This window comes from Triticum aestivum, chromosome 3B (assembly GCF_018294505.1).
Source record: "Triticum aestivum cultivar Chinese Spring chromosome 3B, IWGSC CS RefSeq v2.1, whole genome shotgun sequence".
Classification (NCBI taxonomy): domain Eukaryota; kingdom Viridiplantae; phylum Streptophyta; class Magnoliopsida; order Poales; family Poaceae; genus Triticum; species Triticum aestivum.
In genome coordinates, this window is record NC_057801.1 from 815,160,758 (window position 1) to 815,172,995 (window position 12,238).

At 45.7% G+C, this 12,238-nt stretch overlaps 1 protein-coding gene and 1 pseudogene across 1 annotated transcript; one reads left to right on the forward strand and one right to left on the reverse strand.

Annotated features, from left to right (window-relative positions):
- The first annotated feature begins 1,033 nt into the window (after positions 1-1,033).
- On the forward strand, positions 1,034-5,148 carry LOC123067989 (uncharacterized; annotated as a pseudogene).
- A 799-nt stretch (positions 5,149-5,947) lies between these two features.
- LOC123066800 (uncharacterized) lies at positions 5,948-9,387 on the reverse strand. Its single transcript, XM_044489808.1, has 5 exons — positions 9,277-9,387; positions 8,005-8,380; positions 7,773-7,918; positions 6,507-6,934; positions 5,948-6,229 (listed from the first exon to the last, which is right to left on the reverse strand). The coding sequence occupies exons 1-5, from the start codon at positions 9,329-9,331 to the stop codon at positions 6,122-6,124; spliced, it is 1,113 nt and encodes a 370-aa protein (XP_044345743.1). The 5' UTR covers positions 9,332-9,387; the 3' UTR covers positions 5,948-6,121.
- Positions 9,388-12,238: the final 2,851 nt, after the last annotated feature.

Here is a 12,238-nt window from a genome sequence, read left to right on the forward strand (position 1 = left end):
GAGATAGCCTGGCGCGGCTTCTCCGACGAGGACGCCCTACAGTGGGCGCGGGACGACTACCTCCGCGACGAGATGGTCCGGCAGCGCCGGGCCCTGGAGGAGATAGAAGCCCGCAAACGTGGGTGTGAGGACGAGCACGACGTCGTGATCCTCGACAGCGACGACGACGAGGACGCCCCCGGACCGTCCAACCCTGCCGCGCCAACCGGGGAAGGGATGCAGCAGGGACGGCGGCGGCAGAGGCGGCGGCAACGACGACGACACGCGGTTCTACAGCCTCCTCGGCATGTAGAACTGCAAGGGCGGGCGGCGGGCGGCGAGGAGCGGTGAGGGAGACGGCGAGGAGCAGCCTAGTAGTTTTTTTTCCTTTTTTGTAAAATATATTTAAATTTGGACGAACTCACCGAAGTTTGCGTTGAATTTACGCCGTGCTTGTGCCGTGTTTAAAATTTTCAAAAAATACATGGGCGCCGCGACTGGGGGGCATCACGCCCCCAGCGCGCGGTTTAGCGCCGGTGCGCCCCCAGGGGCGATTTTTAGCACCTCCTGGGGGGCCAACGGCTGGAGATGCTCTAAATATTCCACTGAATTTGTGCAAGAGATGAAAAACATTCCGTTTAGAAAACCCTTCGATTTGCAGCAAATTTACGTTGGCCTGCCACCGAGTGCCAAGTGCCCCCAAACACACAAGAGCCCGCACGCTCTGCTTCTCCCTTCAATCTCTCGACAAGTGGCTACCTAGGGTTTCACGCCGCCGCCGCCCGCCGCCGCCGCCCGCCTCCCACCGCCGACGCCCACCGCCGCCCCTCCCCGAACCCCGACCACGTCCTCTGCCACCTACCGTCTCGATAAGTGCCTAGGGTTTCACGCCGCTGCCGTCGCCGTCGCCGTCGCCACCCACCTCCCGCCGCCGCTGCCTCCCACCCACCCGACCCCGTCCTCTGCTGGCTACAGTCGCCTCCCGCCACGTCCCCTACACCAGCAGAACGACGCTGCCGCCCAGCTCGCCTCGCCGTCATATCGTTCGATCGAGATGCTGCCCGTCCAGATTGGCCAACTGGCCGATGATGGAGATGAGGCAAACAAGGCGTGGACAGGGGAGAAGAGGCGCCGCAAGCACCTGCCCCCATCATCTTCCGATGCTCCTGACACTGCCCAAGACCAAGACCATGGAGACCCAATTTCTCATGCCACAGACATGGAGGACACCATCCAAGGGGCCCAAGATCGGATTCCTCATGCGACAGACATGGAGCTGCTGCTCAGAACAGATTCGGCACAAGAAGAAAGCTACGGGCCGGACTCCCTTATCAGCGAGGAAGACCATGGAGACATGGAGGGCACCATCCAAGGGTGCCAAGATCCGATTTCTCACGCGACAGACATGGTGCTGCTGCTCAGAACAGATTCGGCACAAGAAGAAATCTTCGGGCCGGACGTCCTTATCAGGGAGGAAGACCATGGGGACATGGAGGATACCATCCTAGGGGGTCAAGATCCTTTTCTTCATGCGACAGACATGGAGCTGCTGCCCAAAACAGATTCAGCACAAGAAACAAGCCAGGATTGCTTCGGGCCAGACTTCCTCATCAGCGAGGAGGACGAAACCCGTTTTGCCCAACGTTTGCGTTCCAACATTCCTCTTCCTTGTATTGACCTGCCACTTTATATTACATGGGAGGAAGAAGACAAGATAGAAGCGCGCCTTGCACGCCTTCGCATCGCTTATTACAAGGTACCTACATGCTGTATCAATCAGTCACCGCTCATTTCAATTCACGTATGTCTTAAAATTTGTACTTGTGTGCCATAGTAGCAAATCCAGTCCTCTGGTTTGATATGTGTGGATGATTTTATCTCATGTTTTTATCATCTGTGTGTAGGCTTTGAAGCCGGAGTGCGCACGTGAACTTGAGCTTAAGGAACCAGAAGAATACACTGATGATGAACTTGGTGAGGAGTTGTACTTTTAGCGGTTAGAGGAGGATGAAAGTTTTGAGTGGTTCGTACATCCTGATGACACCTATAAAGCTGGATTGAATGACTACCAACGGATTGCCCCTCGTAATTTTGTAAGTGTACTGTCTATATCAACATCTAGTCATCCAGTTGACTACCTTGGTTATCATAATCATAGGTGTTCAGAAACCATTTCAACACACACCGCAAAATTCAGCAATCAATGAGGTAGTTCATTTTGCTTCATCGACCCCAACCACAGCTGCAACGTTAGTATAAAAAATTGAGCCATGGGTTTGTGGTACGAGTTGAAACTGTTTTCGAACAGCTTATTCTTAACATGGATGATAGTACTTGCAATGTTGGATTTGAAAAGGTTTGCCAGTTTTTTGTGTTCATTCAAACTTCGGACAAGTCTAGGTGTGATTTTAATGAGTGACCCCTTAAAATTGGTTGTTTCTTAGCCATTTCATATGTAACCTTAACTAGGAGTGAAGTGCTAGGAAGTGTATCCCACTTGGTTCTTGACCCTCCTTGATTGCCTTGGTTTTAAAGCTGAGGTTCGGTATTAGATAATAAAAATAGCATGATTTCTATTACCTTGTGTGTTTTCACAAACATTGCTATCTTCAAACTTCTTATCTCTTTGATTTCGTGCTTGTAACTTTGGCTGCTGACATTAGTTGACGTTTGAATTGCTTCTGAGTTATATCATGACGGTGTCTCAGTGGATTGACTTGTTAAAGATCACTTGATTATATATGGTACTATTTCTAGCAAGCCTGACTTTACTAGGAAAAAATGTGGATCCTTAGTCAGTTACTTCTGTAGACAAAAGTATGTCATCTCACTTCAATGTAGCCATTGTGGGACTTTTGTTTCTTTTCTGACGTTTCATCTAATTCTTGTTCTTTTTTTTGTAGCTGCCTTATAGCGGTCGGAACCTGTACCGCTATCACGACGAGTACCGCTCACGTTATCATACATATAAAATTGATGATGTTTATGTCAAGTACTATGCAGAAATTTCAGAGAAAATCAAGGTATGCATTATGTGATCAAGCTGTTGGAATTAAAAATACTATGAGTGGCTGGATCGTTTTTAAAGTGATACACTTCTATCTTGCAACAGTGGATTACAGAGTATTTGCATCTGGACCGCAGGATGAAGGATGTAAGTATGCCCCCCCCAGGAAATCATGAAATTAGTCCATATACATACACATGATGATTAACTTCTTTTCACTTCAGTGGATAGACAAGGATACTAGAGCATGGAGGCAAGCATTGAAGATTGCAACTGGCATTCCTCATATGACTGTTCGTTTAGCTGCTTTTGCTTATAATGTAAGTTATCTTGTCTTTTGCTAATTGAGGTGTTGATCGCTGGTATTACTCACAATCTGGTCAATTTGATTCAGGAGTACATTCTTGAGATGGATAAGGATGCGTCCCTCAAGGACATAGGTCTTCTCTATTTTGAGATCTGGAGGCGTGTCGCTAAGAAAAATGTTGTTATCCTACTACATCAAACATTTGTGTAATAGACATGCTTTGTGATTATTCGTAGTTCTTACGGCTTCACAAATATGTCAGTTAAGTTACATGGAAGCTGTGAAGGAAGTATATGAAATGGACAAGTTCGATGTACACAAAAGGAGACTACATGGTGAACTGAAAGGGGTTCCTGTCATTGCAACAATAAAAGAATACGTAAGTTGATGTCTTAATTTGGGGCTGTTGTGCAGATTTGTATTGCCTGTTATTTTCTCTTTTTTTCTGTCTAGTTGCATGATCTGAGTGCTTACTACCCTATAATGAATTTTCCTCGGGTTCATGCTTCACTTTTCAATTCTAGTCCTCACTAGCCATGAAATATGATATAGTAAAAGTGCTGAAACATGTGTTCCATATGCTAAGCATGCTTGGCTGAGTAAACTAGTTCTGATTTTTTTTCTTCTCTTAACTGGACAAGAACGATTCTGTGTTATGACATGCATACACATCCTTCTGAATTCTGGTAATTCTCCTTGCAATACTGTGAATTTATGTTGTCAAAAAGAAATATGCAACATATTGCCAATGTCTAATTTCATCTGTTTATCTTTCCAGATGCACTACGTTGTCCGAGAGGGTGGCATTGATGCGAAGGTAAGTAGGGTACTGTAGATTTGACATGGTGATACATATTTAGCTGCAATATGTTGCTGATATTGATATGGCCTTTGTGTAGACCGATGAGGATAAAGCTCGGGTTGTGTTTATGACGGTATCTCTCAGTATGGTATTGTCTTGATGAATCCTCTTTTTTTGTTTTGAGAAAAAAATCCTCTATGAATTTATATGTGGTCATGATTGTCGTTTTTATATAAATTTATATGTGGTCATGATTGTCGTTTTAATATATATGGTTCTCTTGTTCAGCATAAAGCAATGAACATGGCACAGTACGCTCAGAAGAAGTTGGATTTAGCAGATAAGCTGAAGTTGGACAAAGAGGTATGCTAATAACTCTATTTATTGTCAGAGTATAAGGTTGCATCCCGAGAATTAAGGGGAAATAAAAACAGAAACTTATGTGCGCGCACTTTGCAGGGTGGAGTTGTTCTATGGGAAAGACCCTTCGAGTTCTGAGTAAGGGAAAGACTAGAGTTGTCCTTTTGGCCTGAAATGAGCTGTTATCTCATACTGTATGACAGAGCGAGACATGATGTATGTAAACAGCCTAGCAGTCTGAAATCACGGATTATTGGTTTGTGATAGTTATAGTCTGGTTTTCCGTTAATTAACCAGCCAACTCTCTTGCACCCCGTTTGTATGTCTGTATTTGATCCTGGTAATGGATTTGGTATTCCAAAAATACAGATTCAGCTGTTTGGGTTGTAACTGGAAACAATAGTCTGAAATCTTTTCGATACAGGCGCTGAATCTCTTGTATGGAAAGAGCCCTCCCATGATATAGAGGCTAGCCCCTCCGATTTCGCTGGAATCAGCCTCCCCCGCAAAAGAAAACGATTCAATGCTATCTATTCCCTCGCCCGCACGACCCTCACCCATGTGAGAGGAAACAGAAGCAGCGCCCAGGGAAGCGACGACGACGCCCAAGTAGCTTCCCTCGCGGCCGTCCTCCTCCTCCCGTACTCCGGCAGCCGTCCGCCCCGCTGGTCCTCCACTCTTCCCGTGCGGTAGCCCACCTTGCCGGCCCTACTCCTCCCCCTTCTTTGCCCGTGGCCGCCATGGCCTTGGCCCAGCCGTCCGCCACCACTATGCCTCCCCGACCAGTCCTTCTCTTCTGCCCGAGCTCCGACATCCCTCCCATGCTCCGACGCCCCTCCTCATCTGCCTTGTGTGCACCCCATCTCCTCCCATGCTCCAACGCCCCTCTTCTTCCCCTTCACTATCTCTACTCCTCTTTGTCGGGCATGCAAGCTCTCATTCCCTGCCTCTCATCCTCTTCCCAGCAAGCAATTAGCTTTGTTCTCTGTTTTTGTAATTTTCTATGCAAATTTTGCTAATCCTAGTTATATGTGGAACTATGGAACATCTATTTAAACTATACATGTTCTGCTTTGTTGCTGTAAACTATTTTTTATTTGTTTTTTCCGTCAATATTATGTGATGTTGTCTTGGATTTCCATGATATTTGATGAATTTTGTTGCCATACAATCATCCAAATATAGTCACACATTATATAACTTGTGGTTTGATGTCTATACTGATGTTGCCATGCAATTCCATAGTTTGACATCCAAACATGATTCCGTACTGAAATCTGAGTAGGATTCCGTGAGCCAACTCAACTGACACCCAGACGACCAAATTCGTATTCATGTCTATGACAGTTTCCTCGCTGAATTGGAACTCAAACCAATTCAAAATACGTAGGCGTCGAATGCAGACACCCAAATACAGCGATGCTTAATTAATGCATGAGGTAAATCTTTTGCCCCTGTTTTTTTAAACCTTGTATCCACAACGCTGCACCTCTGAATACAGCACAATATACATACTTGAGGCTTAATTAACGCGATCATGGTATGCCGCGATCATGCCATGTCACTGAAGTACTCCCTCTGGAAAGAAATATAAGAGCTAGCGTCTAAATCACTAGAGTAGTACATGGACTTGGACAGCCCAACAAGCACAAATACACATGTCAACCTATCCTGATCCGGGCTTGTGAAGTGCCACATATAAGATGTGCCAGATACGAGGCGACCAAACTTCAATCTGATGTATCAGTCCATCTGTACTCCCTCCAAGACTAGCCTGTAGGTACGTTTAACAAAACAACATCCAACTGAATTATTAGTATCCAATATCTTGTCACTCAAGCTCCTACTTCAACTTAAAGAGGACTTTGTTCACCATTTGGATAGTATATACTCCCTCCGTAAGGAAATATAAGAGTGTTTAGATCACTAAAATAGTGATCTAAATGCTCTTATATTTCTTTACAGAGGGAGTAGTTAATACTGTAAATATTTCAATTTAAATGAATACAGAGGCACAGACACATGAATAACAACTTAAATCGCTCGCTCACCTTAATATTGTTTGGCAATTTTTTGAAGTGCTTGTAGCTGTGCCTGCATAGTTTCACATAGTCATTCGGAAAGTCCTTGTCATACATCACCTTCTTCTCTCGACCCCGAAGAATTAACTGCGACAGCAACCACGGAGTTCTTCCATCATCTTCCACAGGCCACCTCAATTCAGACTTGTTGATCCTACCAGACACTTGCTGGGAGTACGCGTAGGATTCCATGAGAAACCCACCTTTCTTCGTATTGTCCCACTGGTCCGGGTGGCCCTCCAAAAGAGCTTGGACATTTTTTGTCAGAATCCCAATACAAGAGATGAAGTCTCTACTTCCCTGGTTTGGATTGACATTATGGCGTTCAAAGCACTCTGTAGCAATCTCCCTTACAGTTGTCCAAGTCTTCACCACCTGAGCTGGAATCCTGTTTTCAACTACAATAAACCAAAATAAATAAATAAAGCAAAATGAACTTTGCTAGCACTTGTATCATTGCACAACACTCCTATATTTTAAGAAAAAGGGCACTTGAACAAACCCTGCACCCACATGGGTTTTCTTTTCTTTTGCATTGTAACAAACCCAATTTATATGCACATTACCAATTTTTGTGCAAATATATACAGGTTTATGTCGTGTGCAAACAACTTGTAGTTACTGGCTTTATCTGTTCATCGTTGTCTTTCTCCGCACAGGACTAACATTTACCTGTACAAACCCAATACAGTACTTGCACATGGAAAATGCACATCTGCACCTATTTGGGTCTACTCCAGTAATTTCCCCACACCTTTTCTACTACAAGAACTGTGCAGGAACTGTAGAAAAACATGGATTGTGGCAATACTACAAAAATATACTTGTACACAATTTGGTGCTAAAACATGACCATATGTGTCCTACAAAAGGCCAATGTCAGCAAAGCTTTGTTACAGAGGCTGCTGCAAGCCTAGTATCAAAATGAACATATGTATCCTAACAAAAAGAGCAAAATGCGCATGTTTTGAATAGCTATCATACTATCCATCGTTTAGGTCGCACGCACCAATTTAATTGTTTTGCGTAGCACGAAATATTCAAGTTTACATCTTAGAGTTGTTTCAAACATAAATCGATGACTTTTCGTAACGAGGCGCACATGAGCAAATTGTGTCATCCTATATCTATCTATTCAAAACCTGAAAACCAAACTTTTATGTTTATTTTAATATGTAGTGAACTCAGGTATCAAACATCCACGCATATAGGGAGTTTTCTGTTTTAAGGACTTACCCTTAAGTATCAACACCTGCAGCTTAGGTGTCTTATCAGGAAGCAGCTTGATGTAGAGCTCTTTCATTGAGAATTCTTCCTTTGCAACGGTACCTCGGGGATACTTGCGCTTAGCAAGAATACTTTCCACCAGACTTGCAAGTTGGCTACATAGGACAACAAGAAGAAAGTTAAAAACTGTGTGAAAAAACAGAGGGCATATATATGTTGCAGAGTGTAAAGCAAAACGTACATGATCATATTTCTGAGGATGGGCAGCATGGTGCCATCAGCGAACAGTTCTATGGGTTCCCTCTTGTTCAACCATTTGCTGAAGGACCCATCCACTTCAGAGATGATCACACACTCTGATTTGACGTAATTTTCAACTTGGATAGCAGCAGGATGCGCCAAAGCTCTGACAAAATGGTAGTCTGAAGCCCAATCCTTGGAACTTGCAGCACCCCTCTTGATAAACCTGTTGAATTGATTGGGGCCAACTTTGTACGAGCACTTGAGGAACTTCATTTCACTGTTGTCGAAATCCATAGGCTTCTCATCATAGCCTACCAATATAATGTTCTCTTTGATTGTCCTCGAATTGCGATAAAAATCCTTAATGACTTGAACTAATGTAAAAGTAAAACAAAGTGAATTGGTTAATTTAGCATTCAGCTGTTCTAGCTAGTAGAGTGCAGTAAATTAACAAAGGGCACTTAGATCTTGGGGCATCAGTATTACTAGAGTTTTACTTCATTTTATACATACATACATACATAACAACAAACATATATAATCAACGTCAAAATTCATGATAAATTTGCTGACCTAGTAGCAGGAAATTGAATCAATTTCAACAAGATAATGCCAAAAATAATCCCACTGATCTTTATATGGACGCCTTCATCTAAACTGTAGTGATGTGAGTGTGTTTCTCCTCTGCACTCGTGAGAGAGCAGAGTACCCAGTTTATACTAGTCGTAAAAGTAGCAATACAACACTAGTAGAGCTAAACTGTTGGACATGGAGCTCAAGCCCCCTTACTGCTCTGTAGACGAGACGACAGACAGCCGATTTGACATGACGCTCAAGCCCCCTTACTGCTCTGTAGACGAGACGACAGACAGCCGATTTGACATGACGCTCGGTCCAAACTCGGCGTGCGGCGAGGCCGGAGCAGTTGCTAATGGCCGGGGTCGTAAAGTCGACAACTTTAGGCGAGAAAATCGCCGCCGGTTCCCACCACATGAGACCGGCGCGAGAAATCGCTAATGACCGGGGCCGTAATAAAGACGACAACTTTAGGTAATCGCCGGCGGCCGGCGGCGGCGTTCGAGAACGAGAAGAGACAATGTTGCCAAGGCCCGCCGCCAGTCACATGTTCAACCTCGCCTCTCGTACCCTGCAGGCTGCAGCCCCTTGCCGCGCGCTGCTCGGCCATGGCGCAACGGTGTTCGCGGCCGGTGATGATCCACGGCAGCGGGTCGCAAATACTGCAAGAAAGCAAGAACAAGTAGTGGTTTACCTATTGCCAGATCCGGCGGCGGGGGCGCGAGATGAGGGTTGGTGGCGGTCGCCATTGAAGTGGGGCTGCAGACGCGGCCGGAGAAAAAGAGTTTCCGGTCACACAGGCCTCTTTAGGGAAATACCATTAATTTGGTCTATTGACCGGTCTCCGCCCTCTCGTTCCAATTTCAAACGGTTTTGCTAAATCATTAGGCCACATCATATTTTAGCTTCCTCCTCATCCACGTCCCTCGTATCCGAACCCCAAACCTATGCAACGCTATGTATAAGCACCATCAACATGCCGGATCACCATTGCACCGCCGGACAAAAGGACCATAGTTCGTACTAGTTCATTGTCGGACACTGCAAATGCAATACTACTCCCTCCGTCCGGAATTACTTGTCATCAAAATGGATGAAAATTGATGTATGTAGAACTAAAATACATCTAGATACATTTCAATGATAAGTATTTTCGGATGGAGGGAAAACAAAAATAAAACATAAATAAACGGGGAAGGGCGGAGGAAATCACCATTTCCTCGCCCGTCCCTTCCCCTTCCGGTCGTCGGCACGCCTGTGCCCCTCCACCATGTAGGCGTCGTTGGAGGTGGAGGTGGAGCCGCCCGTCAGGTCGGAGTTAGAGCTACACCTTTGGCCCGCAAGCCTAAGGAGTAGGCGGCTGCTCCTTCGCATGGTGGGCCGCCTTCGCCTTAGCCGCCGCCTCCTTGTTTGCCTCGTGCTTCGGCAACTTGATGGCTAGTAAGTGTGCCTTGGTATTCTTGCGGCGGAGGCGCCGCGCATCGTCTCTGCCCTTGTGAGGAGCGTGGCCTCAGGATCGATCAGCGCGCGGTAAGCACCTCGCCCGCCGCTGCCCTCTCCCTCGCCCACTGTCGCTCGCTCCGGGCTACTTGTGCCTTGGACTCAGGCGTCCTCGTGTGCGCCAGCGCTTGCACGGGCACGAGGAACCAACAGAGGCCGGGTACCAGTTCCGGAGCAGAGAGTGGTGGTGGGCCGCGTACTTGAAAGAGCGGAGCGGCTGGAGCTGTACACCGGGCGGGGCGGGCAGGCGACATCGCCGGCGGTGCGTCGACGAGCAATGGGCACTAACGAAGTACCTTCAAGCACTCACCTCCCCGGCAACGGCGCCAACAAGAGCTTGATGTCTACTACACAACTTATTTTTGTAGACTCGTGTTGGGCCTCCAAGTGCAGAGTTTTGTAGGATAGTAGCAATTTTCCCTCAAGTGGATGACCTAAGATTTATCAATCCCTGTGAGGTGTAGGATGAACATGGTCTCTCTCAAACAACCCTGCAATAAAATACAAGAAATCTCTTGCGTCCCCAACACACCCAATACAATGGCAAATTGTATGGGTGCACTAGTTCGGCGAAGAAACGGTGATACAAGTTTAGTATGGATGGTAGATATAGGTTTCTATAATCGGAAAATAAAAACAACAAGGTAGCAAGTGATTGAAGGAAATATGCCCTAGAGGCAATAATAAAGTTGTTATTTATATTTTCTTATGTCATGATCAATATCTATTATTCATGCTAGAACTGTATTAACCGGAAACTTGATACATGTGTGAATACATAGACAAAACAGAGTGTCCCTAGTATGCCTCTACTTGACTAGCTCGTTGATCAAAGATGGTTATGTTTCCTGACCATAGACATGTGTTGTCATTTGATGAACGGGATCACATCATTAGAGAATGATGTGATGGACAAGACCCATACGTTAGCTTAGCATAATGATCGTTTAGTTTTATTGCTATTGCTTTTTTCATGACTTATACATGTTCCTATGACTATGAGATTATGCAACTCCCGAATACCGGAGGAACACCTTATGTGCTATCAAACGTCATAACGTAACTGGGTGATTATAAAGACGCTCTATAGGTGTCTCCAAAGGTGTTTGTTGAGTTGGCATAAATCGAGATTAGGATTTGTCACTCCAAGTATCGGAGAGGTATCTCTGGGCCCTCTCGGTAATGCACATCACTATAAGCCTTGCAAGCAGTGTGACTAATAAGTTAGTTACGGGATGATGCATTACGGAACGAGTAAAGAGACTTGCCGGTAACGAGATTGAACTAGGTTTGGTGATACCGACGATCGAATATCGGGCAAGTAACATACCGATGACAAAGGGAATAACGTATGTTGTTATGCGGTTTGACCGATAAAGATCTTCGTAGAATATGTAGGAGCCAATATGAGTGTCGGTGTCAAAACCGGCAGATCTCGGGTAGGGTGTGCCGAATTGTGCGTCTAGGCGGATGGTAACAGGAGACAAGGGACACGATGTTTTTACCCAGGTTCGGGCCCTCTCGATGGAGGTAAAACCCTACTCCTGCTTGATTAATATTGATGATATGGGTAATACAAGAGTAGATCTACCACGAGATCAGAGAGGCTAAACCCTAGAAGCTAGCCTATGATATGATTGTTTTTCGTCCTACGGACTAAAACCCTCCGGTTTATATAGACACCGGAGAGGGCTAGGGTTACACGGAGTCGGTTACAATGGGAGGAGATCTAAATATCCGTATCGCCAAGCTTGCCTTCCATGCCAAAGAAAGTCCCATCCGGACACGGGACGAAGTCTTCAATCTTGTATCTTCATAGTCCAGGAGTCCGGCCAAAGGTTATAGTCCGGCTATCCGAGCACCCCCTAATCCGGGACTCCCTCAATAACCCCCGAACCAGGCTTCAATGACGATGAGTCCGGCGGGAAGATTTGTCTTCGGCATTGCAAGGCGGGTTCTTCTCCAAATTCCACATACCTGTTGAATAGTGTCCGGCTTCTGGTGAATGTTGCGCTCCTTGACTTCTGCGCCCAATAATGGCCATCTTCCACGTGTCAAACGAATGCGAAAAGCCAGGGTGTTGTTTCATTTCCCCCCTAGCTGCGCAAATGAGCTGCCTATAAAAGAGACGGGGATTTAGATCCGTAGCACACCAT

Excerpts from the sequence above, each read along its gene's own strand:
- LOC123066800 (XM_044489808.1), bottom strand. The coding sequence starts at position 9,331 with ATGGCGACCGCCACCAACCCTCATCTCGCGCCCCCGCCGCCGGATCTG. Across the intron at positions 7,919-8,004 it reads ATCCTCAGAAATATGATCAT|CCAACTTGCAAGTCTGGTGG; the intron begins GTACGTTTTGCT and ends TGTCCTATGTAG. Across the intron at positions 6,935-7,772 it reads GCAGGTGTTGATACTTAAGG|TTGAAAACAGGATTCCAGCT; the intron begins GTAAGTCCTTAA and ends GGTTTATTGTAG.